Consider the following 25,656-nt stretch of genomic DNA (forward strand, 5'->3'; position numbering starts at 1 on the left):
CTGGTACAGAGTATTTTGTAGGTTACTAAAAGCAGTTTTTAACCTCTTGAAAAACTTCAGTTTTTAAGTATATTTTATTCCAGCACTGTCCCACCCTGTTGCTTCATTATTGCATATGCAAGAAGACTGACACCTACTACATCTTATGTGCTGCCTACTAAGTGATTTTCTTGTAATAATTTACTTAACCCTCCCAGTATTATGGTTATTTAGGTACTTTTGATATCTCCACTTACATATGATGAAACTGAGGTAATTGGGGGTCAGGTCACACACTAGTGAACTCAAGTTTGGCTGTCTCCAGAGTTCTTGTCCTTAACACTAAACCTCTCTGAGGACATTAATATTGAATTAACTCCATGTAATTACAGAACTACTCAAATTGGGGAATAATGCACTCCAAAGGCAAGTAATGAATTAGTTAGTCCCTGCTATTTTATATCAACAATAATGATAATTTTGTTAGCATTTTTGACACCTCATGATCATTTATGGTGAGTCAGTCACTGTTCTCAATGCTGTACATGTATTTTACTCATTGAATCCTCAATAGTATCAAGTAGATATCATTATTAAACTCATTATGATTACTATTATTAAACTTACTAGTTTAATTACTAGTATAAACTATTACTTTTATTAAAATAGTCTATAAACTAGGTTCTATTTTCATTCCACTTTACAGATGAGGAAACTGAGGCACCTAGAGGTTGCCTGGGGTCCCTCAGCTAGAGATGGTAATGTAGGCCATGTGGTTCCAGAATTCACACTTTTTAACCACCTTGCTATACTTTCACTCCAGTATATAATAGTTCCATTATTACTGATCATCTGTAGTTGACCATAATCCGGTAAGGTAGTATATTAACAAATTTTAATAGAATTGGGAGGTCAACCTTGAACCACCTTTACTCATTCTATGCATTCCTACAGTACTTTGTTAGACAGTATTATCCTTACTTACTTGATTCTTTCTCACTTTGTTTCTTGAGGGCACATCACATTGTTTTGTTTTTGTAGGCTGTGCACCTGGCAAATAGTAGGCTATAGTAAATGTCTATTGAATTTCTAACTAAGGTAAAAGAATATTTTATAATATATTACCTAACATATATGATTATATAATAAAATAAATATACTTACTAGCCATTGTAACAAGGTGAATTGTAAAGGATGAATCCTGGGGCATGGTCCAGAGTAGAATCAACTCCAGAGATTGTAAGTGATAAACCCTTAATTTTGAGTAGTGTAGTTCACTTTTATAACCCATGAAGATTGTTGGTTAAGGAAATGCTATTTGAAGAAAGATATGAGGTGTAATAAGAATACATTTCAAGAATGCATGAGTTCAAGTGAAGAAAGATTATTTTCACATTTAAAAAAGGTCTATCAGGGAATTCCCTGGTGGTCCAGTGGTTAGGACTCGAGGCTTTCACTGCTGTGGGCCCAGGTTCTTTCCCTGGTCGGGGAACTAAGATCCCACAAGCGGTGTGGTGCGGTGTGGCCAAAAAAAATTTTTTAAATAAATAAATTTAAAGGTCCGTCAAAATTTATAGTACCATAAGTATTTGCTGATTAAACTAGGGATCAAAATAACTTCTACTTTCAGTGAAATTTTTAAGCTCTTGAACATTTTGCAATCCTAAAGTTTTTTGGAATTGTTACTCTTGAGGGATAGGTATGGTACAACTAGCTTTTCTTTAGCAGTTATGCACCATAGAACTTAAAATAGCAATTTTTAATCCATTTTTCAGTACTTCCATGAATAAAGCTCTTTTCAATCCTATTAGTGCAGGGTGTAATTTGCTAAAAACCTAGTAGGATTGTGGTTCATTGTTATTATGTATCTTTTTATGTACAGGTATTGAAAGAATTTGATTACTTTTTGTCCTTGACACTTACAAATTATTCCTCAGTGACTGTAGAGAAAATTCTAAGAATAAGTCTCTCTCTTACATGTCTTTGGAGCCAAAAAATTCAGTACACAAAAGTAATGATTCCTTTTCTTTTGGGAGAATTCAGTATTTATGGGCATATATTTAGAAGTACTTAAGAGAGGAAGAGCTAGCTTAAGTTCTTAATGAGAAGCATTTACTTTGCTTTAGGAGATTTGAAGGTTTGTGAAGATCCTGGAGAATGATTTTGACATTCATTTGCTACAGTTATTTTCTTTGACTTTTCACCTGCATTTCCTTTTGAAAGAAGTCATTGTTAGTCTAGAATACTTGAGAGTAGCTTTAACTTCTGTGTACGTGGGGGAAGGGGAATGGTAAGAGTTGTGAGCGTTCTTGGAAAGGTAAAAAAGGAAAACAGTTCATATTGTGTAACCTGAAATAGAACTCCCTCCACAAAATAAAGAAATAAATAAAACTGGGGTTTGGGAGAGGTAATGGGGTAGACAGTGGAGAATTTATGCTCTTGGTGGCCACTGGCATACTCTCTCACTCTCTCATCAAGAGATGCTTCCCACCAGGCACTCAGTATTGAATACTTTCCACAGATGAAGCTACAATTTACTTTAATATTAACAAATAACAAAATTAAGTCAAGAGAGAGTAATGATAGATGAGAAGATTTACTACAGAATTATTTTGAAATACAGAAGACTGGGTTTAAAGGTTAACCATTGGCATATTTTAATTATATTATAAATTATTGTTCCATGATGGCGCCTTTAAGCTTTAATTACTTCAAAGATGTATGCTGATTTATTCTGAACAGGACTTAAGGCAGCAGATAAATTAAGCACAAAGTATTTTAACTAAAATAAAGTTAAGTTTAAGAATTCATTTTTATAAAGTTTTAAGTAATTTCATCTCATTTATAATATCCATTTCATTCAGTGACTGACTATTGTAATCATAGTAGTACGTTGGTAATAGTAAAAGAAAGGCTGTCCTAAAAGAACTGAAAATAGAGTTTTATGAGACGTCAACAGATTATCTGCACGGGTAAGACTATGGATGATTTTTTTAAAGATTTTTTATTTTCTTGTAATGCGCATGTATTTCATTAAATTTATTCTTAGGTATCTTATTGTCACTGCTTTTGTAATAGAAAATAAATTTATTTTGAAAGAAAAATTAGATGACATAACATCTGGGAAATATAAGTTAGTATATACTGGTGTCTGATTTATAAGGTCAAGCCTTAACACTAAATTAAATTTACCTCACACACACACGCTCAGGAGTGGAATTGCTGGTTAGTAAGATTTGCATATATTCAACTCTCACTTGACTTCAGCCCACTTAATGCTTTTCTTTTGAGTTCAGATTACAGTATTTGGTTGGCAAATTATGAACTGGATTTGGCCTTATGTCTGTTCTAGTGGAACACAACTTTTGTTTACGTGTTGTCTATAACTGCTCGAAGGCAGATTTGAGTATTTGCAATACAAACCATATCATGCTGAAATATTTAAATATTTGCCCTTTGCCCTTTTACAGAAAATGTTTGTGGACCGTTGAACTATACTATTTATTTGTTGCTTTTGTTTTCTCTCTTGTGCCCTCTGTTATTGTTCTGTTAAAATGTTTAACTTTTATTGTGAATTGAGAGGGTTCCTCCTCAGCCACTAGACTGTTGTGTACTCTTACAAATCAATAAATAAATGGTGTGTAAAAGTAATATGGAAAGCAGAGGTTTGTAAATGGAAGGCGTACAGAGGTGAAAGATAAAGGTAAGAGTATGAGAGTAGAAAGCTAAAAGGTAAGGGCAAAGCTTGGGCAACACAATACTGAGGAAGAAAGAGGCTTGTAAGAAATAAACAGTAGATTTAGCACGTTTAAATATTTTGACAACATAGTTTTTAAGTTCTAAAACTAGATGTTCTGATTCCTAGCCAATGAGACTATCTTTTAATTCCATTGCTCCTTCAAATTAAACTGGTGTATAAAATTTTTCTTTTCTGAAATGATTTGGTTTTGTAAAAACTTAAATACAACTTGAATTAAATATTTGCTTTCTCACTTTAATTTCAAATATTTTGAAAATGGACCTTCAATTCTGTAGATGCCAATAACCATATATTCAGTGTCTGAAATTTCAGTATTTTGGTAGCCAAGCTATACTTTGCCAGATTGCCTGTTGAACCCCAGAATCATTTTTTTTTTAGCTATTCTAGGTTTTTGTTTGGAAGATAACCATTTTTAGTAAGTGAATTTAATAAAAATATTTTTCATGAATTACAGGAAATATATTAAACCTAAAGAGCAGTTGTTTAGTCATCTTTGTTACACCTTATGCAAAAAAAATCAGTGTATGTCAGGAAACCGTTAATAATTATGGAAACTTTCTCTTTGGATAGGCTCGCATGTCTTGGGATAGAGAGTCCATGGACATTCGATATCGTAGACTTCAGCATTTGCTTGAAAAAAGCAATATTTACTCCAAATTTTTATTGACTAAAATGGAACAGCAGCAGTTAGAGGTATGTATATGTGATTGATTATAGCTAATAGCTTAAATTTTTAAAATAAGCTTTATTGAGATATAAATTACATACAATAAATTGCACACATTTTAAGAGTTAGATGAGTTTTGACCTGTGTAACCACCGGCACAGTCAAGATAAAGAACATTTCCATTATCCCAAGAAGTTTTCTTCTCTCAGTGGTCTCTGCTTCTGGCCCCGGACAACCACTGGTTTCTGTTTTCTGCCACTATAAATTAGTATTGTTTTTTCTAGAATATTATATAAATGGAATCATATGATAAGCACTCTTGGTGTCTCACTTCTTTAGCTCAGCATATTTTTAAGATTCACTTACATGTATTAATTTAGTAGATCATTTTTATTCCTAAGCAGCATTCCATTGTATGAATATACCAACATTTTTTTTAAATTATGAATACTGTATTAATTAAATGAACAAGGATTAAGAACTAGGACATTCTAAATATTTTTGCACCTACATTTCTGCTTCTCTTTCCCATCTCCTTGCCTCGTTTACCATCCTAACCCAGAGGTAATTACCATCATGAATTTTGTATTTATCATTTTTCTGCTTAAAAAAATAGTTTAACATATATCACATGTGTATATATCCACATGTGATATTTTTGGTCTTGCTTATTTTGAGCCTTATAAGAATGGTATCATACTATATGTAGTTCTTCTGTAGTTTGCTTTTGTCATTCAAGATGTGTTTCATTCAAGAGTAACTGCTTCTAAGCAGACATTAGAACAAAACTCCTGTTTTTAGTTCCAACTTCATCCTCACTGTGCTGCCTGCCAATCCCTGAGCTGTTGAGTTTCCTCAATATAAATTGCTTTACTCCAACATTTATTTTTTTAGTCAACTGTTAACTGATTTTTATCCTGTCTAGTGATATTTTTTGGATGCCAGAAATTGTGAATTTTATGTTGCTCAGTCTCCTTTTCTAAAAATTGCTTTATTGAAATATAACTGATATACACAAAACTGTACATTTAAAAAATGTATACCCATGAAGCCACCACAACCAAGGTAATGAACATAACCATTAATTTCAAAAAATTCTTCCTGTCCCCCCATTTTTAATGAGATACAGTTGACATGTAACATTATATTAGTTTCAGGTGTACAGTGTAATGCTTCAATATTTGTATATATTGCAAAATGATCACAGTAAGTCTAGTTAACATTGTCACTGTACACAGTTAAAAATTTTTTCCCTTGTGATGGGAACTTTTAAGATTTATTCTCTTAACAACTTTCAAATATGCAATAAGTATTATTAATTATGGTCACCATGCTGTATAGTACATCCCCATCCATGACTTGTTTATTTTATAACAGGAAATTTATACCTTTTGACCTCCCCCCTCACCCCCCCACCCCCCAACCACCGGTCTGTTCTCTGAATCTGTGAGCCTTTTTTTTTTTTTAAGATTCCACATGTAAGTGAAATCATATAGTATTTGTTTTTCTCTCTTACTTCACTTAGTATAATGCCCTCAAGGTCCATCCATATTGTCGCAAATAGCAAGATCACATTCTTTTTTTTATGGTTGAATTCTGCCCCTTTTATTTAATTTTCTCCCATCCCTCACTTCCTGTCTTCATCACCAGATAGCCACTGATCTGCTTTCTGTTATTATAGATTTGTTTGCATTTTCTGTTGGTGTTAGGTTCTTTTAGTTTTTATCTCTGAAAAAGTCTTCATCTACCTTTATTTTTGAAAGATTTTCTACTGGGTGAAGAATTTATTTTTCTTTAGTGCTTCCCCCCACCCACTTGCAGTATTTTAATGATGTTTCACTGCTTTCTAGCTTACATTGTTTCTAACAAAGCCAAAGTCCTTAGGATGGCCTACAAGACTATAAGCAGTCTGGTTGCCTCCCTCAACCCCCATACCTTTCAGACCTTGTTCTAGGTGTGTTTCCGGCCTTTAGGCCTTTGCACTGGCTGTTTTCTACTTGGAACCCTCTTCTCAATAGATATCTGCCTGGCTTACTTCATCATCATCTTCAAGCTTTGGCTTACATGTTTTCTCAATGAGACCTGCCCTGACAACCTTAAATAAAGTTACCTGGCACCTCCATCCTCACACTCCTGATCCCCTTTACCTTGTTCTTTTCTTCGCATTGCATTTATCATCTAAGACACTGTATAATTTATTTATAGTCCACTAGAAGTATGAAGATTTAAAAACTTGGGCAAGTGTCAGTACTACAATAAATCCTTTTGTCCCCATCATTCACATTTAACAGTTATCAATCAAGATTTTGCTACATTTGCTAAATTCTCTTTTTCCTTTGTTGAAGCCCTTTTTAACCCTTCGTTTGGTAAAATGAAACAGAAAAACAAATACCAAGCTTAATGACTCACTGTAAGGTAAATACTCTTTTAAACACCTCTTGGAAATGGTTTGAATCGTTTTCTGTCCTGCTTTTAAAGCTTTGTTAGGGGGCTTATGGAACAGCTTTTTTAGTCCAAGAATAACTTGGTCCCTCTTCTGAATGTTCTTGAAGCCCCATACATTAAGAGGCCCTTCAGCTTTGGCTGACGGGAATGTGAACTGTTCCTGAGCCCTTGTGAGCACAGGGATTGTTCTACCTGCTTTCTAGTTGCTCTTTTCCTGGCCTTCATTTTCTTACACTCACACACTGATCAGTACTCAGCCTGAGGATGCCACTACAGATCTTCAGAGCCTCTTTTATATGAAACTGTCCCCTCTCTGATACTTGACCTTGGTTTGCTAGCTCTTCTGAGTTTTGCACTCTGTCTTTTCAACTCAGGAAGACTGTTGAGCTCTATTTGGGTTCTCCCTCCATTATTTGCACTTGGAAGTTGCCTCCAGGCAGTAAGCTGGGCAGTCAGAAGATTCGCGTGGTTCATGACAGTGTTCACTGCTCTTTGCTGCGTGTTGCTGAAAACCAGATATATTTTATCTAGATTTTAGTTGCTTGAGGCAGGAGGGTAAATCTGTTCACAGGACAGTGTTCACTGTCCTTTGCTGCGTGTTGCTGAAAACCACTGATATATTTAGATTTTAGTTGCTTAAGGCAGGAGGGTAAATCTGTTCTCTGTTACTCCATAAAGGCTTGAAGCGCAAGTTCTTGTTTTTTAATTTTTATATACAGTTTCTTCATTGCGAACTTAAGTTATTTGAGATGTGTGTTTCATACTTTGCATTTTCCACGTTTGACACTAAGAAAAAATTATGTTACAGGAACAGAAGAAGAAAGAGAAATTGGAGAGAAAAAAGGAATCTTTAAAAGTTACTAAGGTAATAGTAAGCTAGAATATTTTGTATATGTTACCTTAGATACTGAAGACATTCTCTTGTATTCTTTTGACTACTGATCATCTATTTAATTTTAATCTTTATCTGCTAACCTATCTTTGTTGGTTGCATAGAAATATGTAAAATCTGTTTCTCAGTATTTTATTTATTTATTTAGGGGTTTTTTTGTCTCAGTATTTTAGATATATGGGAGAGCTAAACTATGACCTTTTTAGTTTCTTATTCTGTGGACTATATTTCATAATAGCAAAATTTCACTTTCTTATCTGGGGAGAAATCTGCAAATATTTTATACCTCAAGGCATTTTATAAGTCGCCAGCTCTTTTGGAGCATGTAATGCTTACTCTTCTTCATGCTTCTAACCTCGTCATGTCAACTTTGAGCCATAAAAATAATCTAAATTTGTATCTTGTACATAGCTGTAGCAGTGGAACCAAAATTGGAACATATGACATACATGGTAATAGCATTTCAGATAGAGCATTCATTTAGGGATAGCCTGAATTTTAGATGTGATCTTTTTGGGGACTATGTTTTAACATGAGGCTGTTTAATGCCATATTGATAGGGATTATACAAACAACACGTGTGTTAGTGAAAAGAGAAATAATAAAGGTAACATTTATTGAGTACTTACTGTGTGCCGGGCATTGTTCTAAGCTTTACATGTTTTTACTTAACTCTCAAAGCAGCTCTATTAGGTAGAGATACTGTTATTATCTACATTTTATGTATAAAGAAGCTGATGCAAGGAGATAAAGCACAGTTCATCCTCATTATTTATAGATCCCATACTTGCCACTTAGCCTATTTGCTAAAATCTGTCACCTGTGTTTTTGTGGTCATTCAGACATGTGTATATGCAGAATGGCAAAAAATTAAGAGTCCCAACATGCACATTCCCAGCTGAGGTCAAACAAAGCTATCTGCCTTATTTAAGTTGTCACAGTGTAAACAAGTGTCCTCTTTGTGGTCTATTTAATGCCATGATTTTTGCATTTTTGTGGTTTTGGTGGTTTTGCTGTTTAAAAGACTGTCAGCCACATTGTGCTGAAGTGCTGTCTAGTGTTTCTATTGCAAGAAGGCTGTGATGTTCCTTATGGAGAAAATAGGTGTGTTAGATAAGCTTCCTTCAGATGTGAGTTACAATGCTGTTGGCTTTGAGTTCAGTGTTAATCAGCATATGTTTTAAATGAGCTGTGTTTAAACAGCAACATACATAAAATAGGGTTATGCGTTGATCAGTTGATGAAGATGTGACCAGAGGCTTGCAGGAACCTAAACTTGTATTTCTTCTAGATGCACTGATTGAGTGTTCACTAGTTCAGTATTCACAGCGACTTTATAGAACACAACTATTGTGAATGAGAATTGACTAACTTTGAAGGTCACATATCTAATAAATAGTAATGCCAGGATTTGAACCTAGGATTAATTTCGGATTCCACACTTAATTTCTATACCAAACTGCCTTTGTTAGAAAATATCAAAATGCCAATAGGAAAAATAGGTAGGGTATCTTTAAGTCCAGTTACTTGATTCTTAGTGTGGTTATTGGTGATGTTAAAGTACATAGCAGATAACTCTGCAACAAAAGCAATTGTGGAAAACTGATGTTCGACTCAGTTGCGAATTCCAGGAGCTTATTTTGGGGTTTTGAAGAATGTACTTATAATTTTACTGGCTTAATCATTTACTCGGTACTCTTCAAACTGCCGATTTCAATCAGCCTTCACTTTCACCAAGCTAACTTTTTATACCAGGTTTTGGGTTTTTTTCCCTTTATTCTAAAGGTGTCAACCATTAAATTCTGCCTATTCCACTTCACTAGTCTCTTTTGGTATTTTCTTTTTTAATCCTTTAAATTTTTAACTTCATTTTTATATTTACCTTATTTCTTTGTCATTTTTATTTTTCATACATGTTGTCTACCTATTCTTTGCCAGCTCTCATTCTGAAACTTTGTTTTTGAACACTTCTTGCTTTCCCTTATCTCCTTTCACTAGTAATTTTTCAGTTGGTTTTCTCTTTTATTTCTACTGTCAGTTGTATTTAACTTATAAATTATACTGAAAATGAGTACTCCTTCCATACCATACCCAATGAGTATCTTCAGCATAAATATACAGTTAGAGAAGATGTACATGGTAATTTCAAAATAAAAATGCCTTCTTTGTTTAGTTTTGAAATGTCTCTTACATGGAAGAAAACTGAGGAAAGTAGAGTCTTTGGGAAAAAGTAGAGGGATATGGTTACGAACAAGTTATAGTAGGGAAATACAGAAAAAGATTACCTTTTGGTAAGCATAATAGTGAAGAGTTGTGGATGTGGTTCAACTGCAAGGAAAGCTAACCTAATCAGTGCCTTTTAACATGTAATACCGTAGAAGTCTTTAGGAAAATAATACTCTAAATCCTTGTTTTGTAGGGTAAAAATTCCATTGATGCAAGTGAGGAGAATGCAGGTAAATTTCCTTGTTCCAGTTTTGAAGACTATGTGTTTATATTTTTGTTTTAATTACTATAAAAAATAAATTTTTTTTATAGTTATGAGAAAGAAAAGAGGAAGAGAAGATGAATCATACAGTATTTCAGAGGTCATGTCAAAAGAGGTAAAAATAAAGGGGGAGGGATACATAAGATTCGATGTTGAGTAAAACCTATTGTGGGTTTTGAACCACCTTAAAGCTGTATTGATTACTGTTATTTACCTGGGTTTTCAGCCAGTTAAGTGTTTTAAGGAGGAAGATGGTACCATCTTCCTGTTTGTTAAAGGAGCATGAGTTTGGCCTAATCAGAAATTATTATAACTTCTTAGAACCTCAAAACTGTATCTTAAGAACTCTGTTCTTTGTTTGAAAACCATTAAGGAACTAAAATCATAAACTCATTTCTAAAGCCATTTCTTTTTTCACCTTCTCACGTATTACCTCATTAAATAGAAACTAATTAGAGTGTCCTCAGTTATGACAAACCCTAAATATTCCTTAAGCATAATTTAATGTATCACATTCTTAATATTAAAAAAATTCTAACCTTAATTACCTACTCCATTTTTCTTTTACCTGAGATTCTAACTCTTTACATCTTCATAAGGTATAAAGTTTCACATAATACTTGTCTTTAGTCTAGGGATGTACTCTGATATTTTCCCTTTTTTCCCATTTAAAAATAATAGTTGAGACCCACTCAATTTATTATGGAACACACTCAGCCTGCGGTTTGAAAACACTATTAATGAGATTTATTGAAGTTTAGCTAATCACACGGCTGTTATTTTAATTCATCAAATGTTGGTGGCATATCTGCTATGGACAAACTTTGTTCTAAGTGGATAAGATCAATTAGTAAAGAAAGGTAATTGTAATAGGAAAGAACCTTTTGTATTATAAGTTAGTCACTAAAGGGATGTTGCCTATAAGCTTAAATTATATATAATGGCCCATCTCTGGGAACCCTGCTTCCCAGGAATGAGCATTAAGCTAAAATACCTTTGTTTAGCTCACAGGAAACATCCTGACCAGGCCCACCTGTGAATGACTACAGGGAGGAAGAAATTAACACATCCCCTCCAGAGGCTGATGGGAACCAGGAAATGTTTGACTTTACTCCACCACCACCACCCCCTTTTAGTATAAAAGGAGCCTGAATTCTAACTCAGGCAAGATGGTTCTTTGGGGCATGAGCCCACCATCTTCTCGGTTTGCTGGCTTTCCGAATAAAATTGTTATTCCGTGCCCCAGCAACTCGTGTCTTTTGATTATTGGCCTGTCAAGCAGTGAGCAGTACGAGCTTAGACTCGGTAACATAATCACTGTCTTTGCCTTAGCCTATATCCAGTGAGAAAAATTTAGAAGGAAGTAGTCAAATATAATTGGATAATTGGAAAATGCTATTGAGCATATAAAGGGGCTCTTAACTCAAGCAGGAAGTTCATAAAGGTTTCATCTAGGAAGTTGAGACTTGGATAAAAGTTAAATCATTTAGAGGTGGGGGTAGGTTAATAGGGAAATAGTAAGATATAGGGAGGTTACTGGGGATGTGTTGTAGGAAGAGAAAATAACCTTTGACCAATGTCCAGAGGCAGGAAGTTCCTGGAAAGTTAAAAAAACTTAAAAGGAAATTATATTTGGCTCCAGTTTGTAAATAAACAAGTGGTGAAGGATGAAGCTATAGAGGTAAGCAGTGTCAGGAGTTAAGGAGGTTTAATTTCTAAAAAGAATACTTAGTAATTGGTATCATTTTGAGTCATTCACAAATTGTTCTCTAAAAAGGTTCAGTTTATCTATCCATTTTAAAAGACAGCTCTTCTATCCGTTCTCTATATAAAATCTCTTCGGCCTTAGAATATGAATATCATCTATACTTACATAATACTTTACATATACACATGTATGTATGTGGTGTCATTCACTTACATGTCCTGTCATTTTCCTGTGTATCTCAAATTTGAGATATGCTTAAAATTTCTTGAATGTATCATACTATTTTATTCCCTTGGTCCTCTGCACATGCTATTCTTTCTGCTTGAAATACAGCCTAATTCTGTCTTTAGTGATTATCCCTTGATGACAACTTTTTCAGATAATTTGATATAATACTCTCCTAAGTCACCAGGGACATTGTCTCCTTACCCTTAGCATCTAGTAGGTAATTCAAAATCAGAACACTTTTATTCTGTATTTTTAATGTATTTGTCTTTGCCTCTTGCTCAGGATTGCAAACTCAGTCCTCTAATCCAGAGAGAGGCCTAAAGTGGGCTGGAGTTGGGACTGTAGTACATTTGGGAGTGAATACTTGAATAATGGTAGTAACCTAGAGCAGGGTTTGGAGAACTTTTTTTGTAAAGGGCCAGATGGTAAACATTTTTGGCTTTCAGTAGTTTTGTGGGTAACTAATCAACCCTGAACTTTGCCATTGTATCCAGAAAGCAGTCATAGACAGATTGTAAACCAGTGAGCCTGATTTTGTTCTAATTAAACTTTATTTAGACATTTATAAAAACAGGTTGCCGGCTGGAGTTGGTCCACGGTCTGTAGTTTGCCAGCCTCTGTACTAGAGGACTTTGTGAATTTGGACTTAGTCTATTCAGATAAGCTTTAACTAAAAAAAAAAAGCTGGAAGATTTAGGAGTAAATATCCCAATTTTTAAGCGCTGCTAACGAATTCAGAATTTTATAAGATGCTATCGGCTTCATTCCCTATGAATTCATGGCATGATGGTGTAAAGAAAATAAAAGACCTGAACTGTTAAAAAAAAAAAAAAGATTCTATGGGCTTAATTTTGTCTGAGGTCCACCTGTATTCTAATTACCTTCAAGGCTTATCCCCATTTCCTGGCATAAAATCAGAACAAGAATAAATGTTAAATAAATGAATGAACCACATTCGTTGTTATTTTGTTTTTGTTTTCTCAATGTTTTAGGAAATTTTGTCTGTGGCTAAGAAAAGTAAAAAGGAGAATGAGGTAAGAGATTTATAATAGATATTAAATTTAGGAGTCATATTTGCTTCCCTGATCTCTTAATCACCAGTGTACATTTTTTCTCACTAGTTATCCTATTTCTTAGCTTTTTTTAAAAAAAATAACCATTTGGCTTTTTTTATCCTAACATGCTTCTTATATATCAAGTTTAGGTGGTCTATTGCATGTTCCTTAGTGTGTAAATATTAATTTATGGGTCTTTGGGAGTCTAGCAATGATGCAAGTAACTGTAACCATATGGATATATACATTCCACATGTATATATTCCATAGCTTGTGGAAGCCCTGAGGGATACTTTAATCTTATTTCTGGCCTTCAAGATTTTCTTTGGTTCTGTTTGGGAAGGCTTGATTTTACTCCCACCCCAACCCCTCATTTTATGTAGAGAGGTTCCTTGTTACCTGAGTATTTACTATCCAAACCCCTATAATTACAGGATTTAGTCTTTGTTCAGTATAAGGATTTGTTTATGATGCAGTTATAACCCAACTATGTTTAATGTAAATAAGATTAAGTAAGCATATTTTTAATAAATATTTAGTTGCGTTTTTAAAGATAAAGCCCAATCTAATCTTCTACCACAATTTACTATGGAATTGACATTTTATAATATACAATAAATAAACATAGATCTTGTGTTCATTTGGAAGAATTCTGACAAATGTATACATCTGTGTAACTATTATCCAAATCAAGATTTAGAACCTTATTATGGTAGAAGGATCCCTTGTATCCCTTTCCAGTCATTTCCCTACCCCAAACCTAAAGGCAACTGCCTCTTGACTTCTATTATAGTAGTTTTGCCCAATTTTTTAAAAAACTTCTATCACAATCTAGTTTTCATACAAATGAAATATAAATAGTATTCTTTTATTTCCTGCTACTTTTCATTCAGCGTGGATAATAATCATTGATGTTGTTGAGTTTGTTGCTAGTCGGTTTCTTTTTATTGCTGAGTAGTATTCCATTGAATATTATAATGTCTTAATCCATTTTCTTCATGAGCATTTGGATTGTTTCCACTTTGTGACTATTCTGAATGAGGCTGCTATGATAATTTGTGTAAAGATATTTGTGTGGACATGTTTTGATATTTTTTCTGTATATACCTAGGAATGGAATTGCTGGGTCATATGGTAAATGTAATTCAACTTTATAAGAAAGTACAGATCTTTTTCCAAAGTGAACACACCATTTTACTCTATTGCCAGCATTTCATGTTGTTAATCTTTTTGATTTTAACCGTTCTACTGAATGTGAAATGAATCTCATGTAGTTTTATTTTGCATTTTCTTAATTACTAATGTAGAGTTTATTTTCATGTTTGTAATGGCTGTTTATATGTTTTCTTTTGTAAAGTTTCTGTTCATATCTTTTGCACAGTTACTGGGTTATTTGTCGTTTTGTTGATATACGAGTTCTATAATCTCATTGTTGTCACATATATAGACTGTATTTTCTTTAAGTTCGTGGCTTGCCTACTCATTTTCTTAATGATATCTTTTAATAAGCAGAAAATTTTAAATTTTGTAATAGCCCAAATCATTACCTTTTTTCTTTTGGTGGTTAGTGCTTTTTTGTCTTGTATAAGAACTGTTTGTCTATCACAGAATTATCAAGTTATTCTGTTTTATAAAAGTTTTATGGTTCTGGGTTTGATGTTTAGGTATATCATTTCATCACAGATTTTATGTAGGGAGTGGTGAAACTCAAGTTTCCTATTTTTCCAGTTGAATATCCAGTTGTGGCATCATTTATAAGACTTACCATTTGTAAGACTTCCCTTTGAATTGACTTAATCCTTGTTTTCATTTTCTTAGAATAGAGTTGTGGACATAGCTAACCAATAAAAATCTACCATTGGTCATAAGTTGGTGCTGTGTCACAAACAGATAAATTGACATTCTTAAGTTTGATATAGTGAGTTTTTAAACTGTATTTACTTTGCCCCTTTGCCTGTAGTGAAAGTAATTACTTAGATGAAAGTAAATATTTTTATGTTCCTTGAAAATAATTTTTTTAACAGACATTATCTGTTATCCTGCCTATGGATGAAGGAAATTATTAAGAAAATAGTTTAATAAATTCTTGGGTAGCATATTTTAGAGGTTTGGAAGGGATGTTTAATTGTAAAGGTCATTTCAGAAGTATATGCCTGTTATATGTAAGGGTTATTTTCAGAAGTGTTTTTTTTTTTTTTCCAGTGGCTTTGAATTTGTGGGGGAATGGAATTAACTGTCTAGAGGGTTTTATTAAACATGTAGCTTTATTTTTTCATACCCAATGATTATACGACTGGGCAAATTTTGATTAGCAGTTACATTTTCTGATTAATGGAGGGTAGCAGCATTATTATGTATTAAACTTCTAATTAAACTTTTTTCTTTACAGGATGAAAGCTCCTCTTCTAATCTCTGTGTAGAAGATCTTCAGAAAAATAAAGATTCAAATAGTAAAATTAAAGATAGATTATCTCAAACGGTTAGGCAAAATACTAAATTCTTTTTTGACCCAGTTCGGAAATGTAATGGACAGCCAGTACCCTTTCAGCAACCAAAACACTTCACAGGAGGAGTGATGCGATGGTACCAAGTGGAAGGCATGGAATGGCTTAGGGTAATGAATCCTCAATTTTAATACAAGATATTGGTTCATTTCTATATGATAACCTATTAATATGATGTAACACAACTTGAGTTGTTCCTTCTGTTTCACTATTATATATAAAACAAACACTTCTGTGTAAATACTTATTTTCTAACTTATTTACCCAGAGTAAATTTTTGAAAGTGAAAAATTATCTTATTCAAGGCTACCAACATTTTTATGGCTTTGATAACTGAGTTCCCACAAGTGTTGTTATAACTTATGGTGTACATATGTCAGTCTCATCATAATTATCATCTTTGGGTTAAAAGAAGAAATAAACTTACTGCTGATTCAATAGGTGTTTATGTCAGCATTTAAATACAGTGTATATTATTTTTGTCCAGATGCTTTGGGAAAATGGAATTAATGGCATTTTAGCAGATGAAATGGGATTGGGAAAGACAGTTCAATGCATTGCTACAATTGCATTGATGATTCAGAGAGGAGTACCTGGACCTTTTCTCGTCTGTGGCCCTTTGTCTACACTTCCTAACTGGATGGCTGAATTCCAAAGATTTACACCAGAAGTAAGACATGTTTCCTTTTGTTAAATATATTATCATTACAAATGTTTTATTGTTTTGTTGCCTGAATTAAGCTATAGATCTCTTACTAAAATTATGTTGATTTCTGTGTAGCACTATATCTTATTTGACTTATCTTTCAGTCTCAGCAGTACCTTCTCTAAGTTTATATAGAATAAACTAAGTTTCCATAGTAATCTCAGACATCTTGCCTAAAACATCCCTGGGTGGTTTTTAGTGCCTTGAATAATTTGACTCACCTGAGATAGACCTGGGTAGAATTTATTTTTAATTCTGTTCATTCTTATTATGGTGTTTTCCTTCCATACCTATGCATTTTAGCCACATCATTGCCTTATGAGAGTATATATTCCAAAAATAACTTCGCCATCTCTCTCACCTTACACTCAATTTGGTTTTATGGCTTTTTTATCCTCCCATAGTAGCCCAATAATTTATTAGAATTGATTGACTCATTTTGTTATAGAAGTATAGAAGTAAAGTTAAATTATATTTTTTCTTTCAGAAATGATTAACTTTATATTTTACAAATTGTTGTTATTTACATTTTGTTCTAAAGTTGGTTATAAATCAATATAAAATCTTTTAGATTCCTACTATGTTATATCATGGTACCCAGCAAGAACGTCGAAAATTGGTAAAGCATATTCACAAACGGAAAGGGACATTGCAGATTCATCCTGTGGTGATCACTTCATTTGAGATAGCCATGAGAGACCGAAATGCATTACAGGTATGAATGGTCTTATTGGATTCTTTGTAATCCATAAATCACATTTTTCTTAACTTACAACACTTTGTCACCATCCAGTAGCATTTATTTGTTTATTTTTTCTGATGGAAGTAATAGATTGCATTGTGCATATTCCTTTAGAACCTGGAGGTTTATATTAACAGAAAGATTGGTGGTGCAGTGGTTAAGAATCTGCCTGTCAGTGCAGGGGACACGGGTTCGAGCTCTGGTCCGGGAAGATCCCACATGACGTGGAGCAACTAAGCCCGTGTGCCACAACTACTGAGCCTGCACTTTAGGGCCCATGAGCGACAACTACTGAACCTGTACACCACTTTAGGGCCCGCGAGCCACAACTACTGAACCTGTACGCCACTGAAGCCCGCGTGCCTAAAGCCGTGCTCTGCAACAAGAGAAGCCACCACAGTGAGAAGCACATACACCGCAACGAAGAGGAGCCCCCGCTTGCCACAGCTAGAGAAAGCCCACGCTCAGCAATGAAGACTCAATGCAGCCAAAATTAATAAATTTTAAAAAAAAAAGAACGATTGACATGAAGGTTGTAGTCTCTAACAAGAAAATTAAAGCCTTTGGTACTTTAATCTATAGCCATGACACCATTTTATTTATTCATTTATTTTTTAATTTTAAAATTAAAATTTTTTTCCTTGTTTTCTTTTTTTAATTTAATTTAATTTAATTTTTTTGGCTGCACCGCACAGCATGCAGGATCTTGGTTTCCCGGCCAGGGAGCGAACCCGTGCCCCCTGCAGTGGAAGCACAGAGTCCTAACCACTGTGCCACCAGGGAATTCCCTCCACAACACCATTTTAAAATCAACCAGACATAGACCTAATCTGTGAATGTATTACAGATGTCTCTGACAAGTGCTTTAAGTATATAGAACTTATCCATTTAATTTTAATTAAATAGTGGAATATATGAAGACAAGTTATTTTTTATTATCTTATGGACCTACTATGGCATAACATTCCCATATCTGTTTTTCTTTGTGTTGTAGCTACTTATTTATTAGTGCCCAAGTTATTGTAATGCAATTGGAAAATGGACTTCTCATTGCCTCTCTCAGTTCAGTTTTTGGTGTTTTTTTTTTTTCTTCGGTAACATGGGCCTCTCACTGTTGTGGCCTCTCCCGTTGTGGAGCACAGGCTCTGGACGCGCAGGCTCAGCGGCCATGGCTCACAGGCCCAGCCGCTCCGTGGCCTGTGGCCCGGACCAGGGCACGAACCCGTGTCCCCTGCATCGGCAGGCAGACTCTCAACCACTGCGCCACCAGGGAAGCCCCATTTTTTGGTGTTTTGAACTTCTTCCTCACTGCTCCATGTATTTCACATACAGTTCTTTACTGCTTTGTTTTACTCTGACCAGTACAGTTGACCCTTGAACAACATGGGGGTTAGGGGCACCAACCCTATGTGCAGTAGAGAGTTTGCATATATTTTATAGTGGGCCCTCCATATCTGCAGTTCCAGATATGGATTCAACCACTCATGAATCCTGTAGTACTATACGTGGTATTTATTACTGAAAAAAATCTGCATATGAGTGGACCCGTGCATTTCAAATTTGTGTTGCTCAAGATTCAGCTGTATGTAAGATTTTACTTGTGTGCTGGTAGAACTTTGGAATGTGGTTTGCAGTTATGTCTTCACAGTAAAAGTAATACATATTGCATGTAGGAAAAAGTAGTGTACAGAAAGACCTGAAAGCACTTGTAATTCTACCTGAGAATTACTACTGCTGTGTTATATAACTATTGTTAGCATATAGGTATAATTTATAAATATGGTAATACTTTATGTTGCTTATTGAAACACCTGTTTTCTACTAAATAATATAACATGAAGATCTTCTAATTATTTTGATTACCATAGCCAGACCATATTGAAACAATAAGCTTCCTTGTCAATTCCATTTGCCAGTGGCTAGAATTTTTGTAATTTTCCCTTTCACTGAATTTTTATTATTATATCAAGGATCCTAGCTTTAGGGGTTGATGGCATTAGGGGTACAGAACTCCTATTCCTGAGTGGCAGCAGAAGTAAATGAGTCCATTTACTAATTCATTTATCAGATTCCTCATCATTTCTGTTGCATTGGGTTTTCTTTTTTGCTTATTCATTTATGAAGGATGTTGTATATTTTGTTTCATTTTTTTAAGGTAGATATAGTGAGAGATTATTCAGGCTATCTGATTTGTTTGCCTTATCAGAAAAAAAGTTCCAAGTTTTTTATTAAAGAAGTCATAATATTATTTTAAGCTATGAATGTATAAAGTAAAATGCAAAAGATGTCCCATTTCATACTCTTCCCCCAATTTGCTAATCCCATTATCCAAGGATACCTACAGTTGCCAGTTTGGTACTTATACTTCCCAGAAATATTGCATATTTCTGTATTTTTACACAGTAAAACAGAGGAACTTTAGGTTTGCTTAATCAAGATAAAAGAGCACAGATATTAAAGATGAGAAATTAAAACAATTTTCATGACAACTTAATGAAAGTAAATGGTTAGCTTTCTGTGAAGATATACATTACCAAAATTAGCTCCAGAAGAAAGGAAAAACCTAAACAAACCAATAACTATGTAAGAAGTTGAGAATACCATCAGATAATAAAAAGTGTCAATCTCAGATGTGGGCTTCAAGAATGAAAATTCTAACGATATTTAATGTTTCAGAGCATATAGAACTAATAAAGTCCTTCAGTTCTTTTTTTAGGACTGCAAGATAACACTAATTAAAACTCAACAAAGCATTAGAAAGGAAAAGTACAGACTGCTTTGACTAAAGAATGTGAATGGAGAAATCTTAAATATATAACAGCAGGTGGACTTTATTAGTTCAGGACCAAGTGAGGTCTGTTACAGCAACACAAGTATATATCAGTTTTAGGAAATTAATTCATTCTCTTAGTAGATCAAAGGAAAATATGATCATCTCAATAGGTATAGAAATACCGTTTGATAAAATCGAACATTCATTCCTAATAAAGAAGTTTTATCTTTAAAATTGCTTTTAGGAAAAATTGTGAGATCATCATATAAAAAGTTTCCCCTGAATTCCTTTTCTAGAATTGCTACTGGAAATACTTAATAGTAGATGAAGGACACAGGATTAAGAACATGAAGTGCCGCCTAATCAGGGAGTTAAAACGATTCAATGCGGATAACAAGCTTCTTTTGACTGGTACTCCTTTGCAAAACAACTTATCAGAGCTTTGGTCATTGCTGAACTTTTTGTTGCCAGATGTATTTGATGACTTGAAAAGGTAGGTAAGCGGTTATTTAATTATTTCCTATGTTTTTCTAACTGTCTCAAAATCTGTGCTCATAGTTTAAATTAATTTCTATCTTCTAGGTAGCTGGATTAAAGTGATAGCTTTTGGCCAGTTCTTTGTGGTATATATGTTCTGCTCTTTTTATTTTATTTTTTCCAGTTTTATTGAGAAATAATTGACATATCACTGTATAAGTTTAAGATGTACAGTATGACGGTTTGATTTATATGTATTGTGAAGTGATTACCACAATAGGTTTAGTTAACATCCATCATCTCAAATAAATAAAATGAAAAGAAAAAGTTTTTCTCCTTGTGATGAGAACTCTTAGGATCTACTCTTAACAACTTTCCTATATATCATAGAGCTGTGTTAAGTGTAGTCACCATGTTATACATTACATACCTAGTGTTTATTTACTTTATAACCGTTAGTTTGTACATTTTAACCACCTTCCTCCAATTCCCCTTTCCCCAAAAGTATGTTCTACTTTTGACACAAATTATGAGAGGAGATAAATAAAAGATTATTTTAAAGCTTTTATTGCATTGATTAGTAGAGACAAGCTGTTTTATGCTGCCTTAAAAAATTTTTTTTTTTTTTTTTTTTTTTTTTTTTTGGCCACACTGCGCGGCTTGCGGGATCTTAACTCCCCAACCAGGGATCGAACCTGGGCCCACGGCAGTGAAAGCCCCAAATGTCTTAACCGCTGGTCTGCCAGGGAGTTCCCTGCCTTAACATATTTTTATAAAGCTCCTTATTGTCTTGACTTTGTGAAACACTTTCAGGTGGATTTTTCTCATTATTTTCTCACAAACAAGAGATAGGTTGAAGGGATAGGGGTTGATACATCCCCTGTCTCACACATAAGAAAACCCAAGTGTCAAGTTATTAAAAATATAACTAGTTAATGCCAGAGTCAAAAATATAACCAGAGTCTCCCAGTTTCACCCTCATGCTTTTTACTCTAGAACTGTTTGAATCTTAGCTTATATCATAAAAAGCAAAAATAAACAGTTTTCAGAAAATCATTAGTATACTCAGAATGGAAGAGTAAATAATCTTACCAGACATTAAAAATAATTAACATAGAAGTTTCAAAATCAGGAGGGCAAAATAACTGATTTACACTTACTTTGGCATCAGTGAAGGAAGAAAGTTAATTTTATATGGGAGAATAACTTTTAATGTTTTATTTTGAGAATGTATTCCACCTCTGGTGACCAGATATTAGCCCAAGGCCAGGCTGTCTTAGGGAACATTTATTAAAAGGCAAGATTTCCAGGTCCTATGCATTTCCACTGAGTTAGAACACTGAGGGAGGAGCTGGGAATCTGAATTTATAAAATGTGCCTGAGGTGACGAAATTTTGGAAATATCTGATGTAACTACTGCATTAATGTTGTTGGCATTTTTCCCAATTGTATTTACTGACAATATAGCGTTACTTAGTGTAGACATGCTTATATTTAATAGCTCATGTTAATAGGGTTGTTTTTTTTTAACATTGTGAAGAACTAAGGATATTAATAGATATCATTATCAGGGTACATATATGTTGAATTTTAAAAACACTGTAGTGGGTCACATTTTTACCTAAAGAGAGAAATCATGTGGTCTTGATATTCAGAGATAGTTTTCATTTCTTTAACTTTATTAAAATGTTCCATAAAATGTGTACCTTAGGATGTGGGGGCAGTCTGGCTGTGACATCTGTCACCCCACTGACTGCTAGGGTTGATCTGGCTGACCTGACTGGCTAGGCCAGTGTCCCCTTCCTCCCATGGGACATGTGCATTCCTCCCGAAGCTACGTGCTTTGTCGTAGAGGATAACATTCCCCAATAGAGGAGGACCCATCTCAAGGTCCATTTGTAGGAGAACATGGGATAGTCACGCTTCCAAGACTCCAGACATATCCTAATGAAGTCTGCCTTTAAAAAGAGGAAAAAGGGGGGCTTCCCTGGTGGCGCAGTGGTTGAGAGTCCACCTGCCGATGCAGGGGACACGGGTTCGTGCCCCGGTCCGGGAAGATCCCACATGCCGCGGAGCGGCTGGGACCGTGAGCCATGGCCACTGAGCCTGCGCGTCCGGAGCCTGTGCTCCGCAACGGGAGAGGCCCGCGTACCGCAAAAAAAAAAGGGGGGGGTACTTTAATGTTTATTTGATGTTTATACTCTTGTTAAGATAATATATTTATTGGAATCTAAAAAAAAAATGGTTCTGAAGAACCTAGGGGCAGGACAGGAATAAAGAAGCAGGTGTAGAGAATGGACTTGAGGGCATGGGAGGGGGAAGGGTAAGCTGGGACGAAGTGAGAGTGGCATGGACATATATACACTACCAAATGTAGTGGGAAGCAGCTGCATAGCACAGGGAGATCAGCTTGGTGCTTTGTGACCACCTAAAGGGGTGGGATAGGGAGGGTGGGAGGGAGACGCAAGATGGGAGGGGATATGGGGATATATGTATATGTATAGCTGATTCACTTTGTTATAAAGCAGAAGCTAACACACCATTGTAAAGCAATTATACTCTGATAAAGATGTAAAAAAAAAAGATAATTATAAATCAGAAAAAAATGTTCCCTTTAAGAAAATATCTGCTTCATAATACACAGATTAATACAAAGTTGAAAATGCAAAACATATGTCATGTTAATATAACTGATTTATGTGTTAGGTTAACTTGTAATAATTTTTTTATTTTACAGCTTTGAATCTTGGTTTGATATCACTAGTCTTTCTGAAACTGCTGAAGATATTATTGCTAAAGAAAGAGAACAGAATGTATTGCATATGCTGCACCAGGTTTTCACTTTTCTTATTCTGCTTACTAGACTCATAGAATGAAAAAGGAACCCTAGAAATTACCTGTTCAACCCATTGTGGTAGAATTTGAAAAGTGAGCCCCCCCACCCCCAAATTTAACTTACTCTCCTGCCCTTTTCCCTCCCCTAGAGGTCTCATGGTGTTAAAGCAAAAGTAAAGTGCTTTTTAAAATTTTGTCCTTTTCACGTATACTCATTTTACCCCTAATGGTTACTGACATGTTTGTCAGCCAAAAATGAAAATTTTTATGCAATGTTTGCCAATAATAGTTGCATAATTTACTTACTTGTATGATCCATTCTACTGTTTTGTACAAACTCCATCTATCCTTTTTTTTTTTTTTTCTGTACGTGGGCCTCTCATTGTTGTGGCCTCTCCCGTTGCGGAGCACAGGCTTCGGACACGCAGGCTCAGCGGCCATGGCTTACGGGCCCAGCCGCTCTGCGGCATGTGGGAGCCTCCCAGACTGGGGCACGAACCCGTGTCCCCTGCCTCGGCAGGCAGACTCTCAACCACTGCACCACCAGGGAAGCCCTATCCTATCTATTTTTAAACAAACATAATCTTTCAAAGGTCTCCTAGTTTTCATATGTGGGCCTGAAAAGCTTCTCAATTGTGCTTTGACAATTTTATTCAAAATCTTTTTGAAAAAGTTTTTTTGACTTTGAAGTGAGATAGTACGTAAATCAAAGTAAAAATAATACTCCAAATCTTACTTCCCCATATCATTTGCATGTTTTTTCTGATACTTGCCTGTAGGTATATTTGTGTCTGGGCCGCTGTCTACAGATACTTTTTTCTTAAACTACTGGTAATGTTCTCTCTTTCTCTGGAAAATTAAAGTCTCTCTATGCTTGGCTCTATACCTTTGAGGTATTTAAGTACAGAGCCCTAATCTATATGTAAATTAATTACTAATTTAAAGGGAAGGCTATAAAGGATATAAAATGATTTTTTTAAGTTGACTTTCTTTTAAAAACCTAAGTAGTTTAATAATGATATAGTTATCTATTGCTTCTCTGTTGTTTTATAAATGTGGAAATCTCTTGTCATCACAGCTGATGAAGGAGAGTAGTTTTAAGTCTGAAGTTTTAGAACTTATAGAAGGAAACTTTTCATGCCTACTTTTCTGGATCAGTTGATTTTTTGGTTTTCTACTAATTCGAAACCTCACTTTTAAAAACTGTGGGCTATAACTTTATCCCTAAGAAGTACAGATATCACCTTCTTATTTCAGCTTTTTAAAATATTCAAGTTATACTAGAATTTTTGAAAAATTAAGTTGTGAAATGTTACAGATAAACGCTATGAGTTTGTCATGTGGTGGTTTTTGGTCTGGAAAATTTCAAGGAAATATTTTATATCACCTTTTGAGATGTGATAGTTTTATATAGGAAGAAAAGAGGAAGAAGGGGTAAAAGGGTATTTGGGGAGAGTATTCCTTGAAAATACAAAAATGTTTAATATTTATATATGTTTATTCATGTTTAAATTTTAGATTTTAACACCTTTCTTATTGAGAAGACTAAAATCTGATGTTGCCCTTGAAGTTCCTCCTAAACGAGAAGTAGTTGTTTATGCACCACTTTCAAAGAAACAAGAGATCTTTTACACAGCCATTGTGAACCGTACAATTGCAAACATGTTTGGATCCAGCGAGGTAGAGTGTGGATTTGAAATAACCTACCTGTAAATGACAGTTGGCATAGAAAATTTCATGGTTGATTTCAGTCTTATATGAGGCTCATCACCTGTTTTCATGACTTGTTGAGGGTGAATTTCTAACTGGAGTATAAGGCATAAGGCCAATAGCAAAAATTGTCTCCTAGTAATTCTGTGGTCCTACTAAAATTCAAGTGATGGTTCCTGCATTGATTGCTTTATAGTCATCTGAAATACTGTCTGGGGATGGATTTGGAAATACATTTGAACAAGCACACAATATACTAAGGGCTTGCCAACTAGACCAGTCACCCCAAATATACAATCCCTTTACAGCAGGTTGTTGGTAGCCAAAAAATTTAATAAAATCCTCTATTTGAAAGAAATATCTTTTTTAGTTACCCACCATATTACAAGAAATTGAATTGGAATGTGATTATCTTATAACTGAAGATTAGAAGACCCTTAAATTTTGTTCAGATGTCCAGATTTTTGACTGTTTGCCATGGACCTGTGTATTTCTTTTCAAAGTATTTATGATTACGCATTTCTGTTTTTGTACAACCATTAGACTGTTATCCCATTTTCTTTTTTGTTGTTGTTTTGCGGTACGCAGTCCTCTACTGTTGTGGCCTCTCCCGTTGCGGAGCACAAGCTCTGGACGCGTAGGCTCAGCGGCCATGGCTCAAGGGCCCAGCCGCTCTGCGGCATGTGG

The 25,656-nt window shown here is 34.7% G+C and overlaps 1 protein-coding gene across 5 annotated transcripts in view; it reads left to right on the top strand.

Moving 5' to 3' along the window:
- HELLS (helicase, lymphoid specific) overlaps nucleotides 1-25,656 on the top strand; it is a gene marked incomplete at its 5' end in the record, with an annotated part of 38,093 nt that overhangs the window by 1,096 nt on the left and 11,341 nt on the right. For 2 of the 5 annotated variants that reach the window (XM_082673760.1, XM_082673761.1), the window contains 11 exons: nucleotides 4,310-4,432; nucleotides 7,660-7,716; nucleotides 10,163-10,199; nucleotides 10,282-10,346; nucleotides 13,160-13,201; nucleotides 15,612-15,836; nucleotides 16,214-16,396; nucleotides 17,004-17,147; nucleotides 20,244-20,440; nucleotides 23,162-23,258; nucleotides 24,778-24,939. In XM_082673760.1, the coding sequence (XP_082529886.1) occupies nucleotides 4,310-4,432; nucleotides 7,660-7,716; nucleotides 10,163-10,199; nucleotides 10,282-10,346; nucleotides 13,160-13,201; nucleotides 15,612-15,836; nucleotides 16,214-16,396; nucleotides 17,004-17,147; nucleotides 20,244-20,440; nucleotides 23,162-23,258; nucleotides 24,778-24,939 (1,332 nt within the window). The remainder of the gene's footprint in view (nucleotides 1-4,309; nucleotides 4,433-7,659; nucleotides 7,717-10,162; nucleotides 10,200-10,281; nucleotides 10,347-13,159; nucleotides 13,202-15,611; nucleotides 15,837-16,213; nucleotides 16,397-17,003; nucleotides 17,148-20,243; nucleotides 20,441-23,161; nucleotides 23,259-24,777; nucleotides 24,940-25,656) is intronic. The other 3 variants (XM_082673762.1, XM_082673763.1, XM_082673764.1) reach the window with 3 other exon arrangements.

The sequence above is a fragment of the Grampus griseus genome (genome assembly GCF_964374135.1).
Source record: "Grampus griseus genome assembly, chromosome: 16".
NCBI lineage: Eukaryota > Metazoa > Chordata > Mammalia > Artiodactyla > Delphinidae > Grampus > Grampus griseus.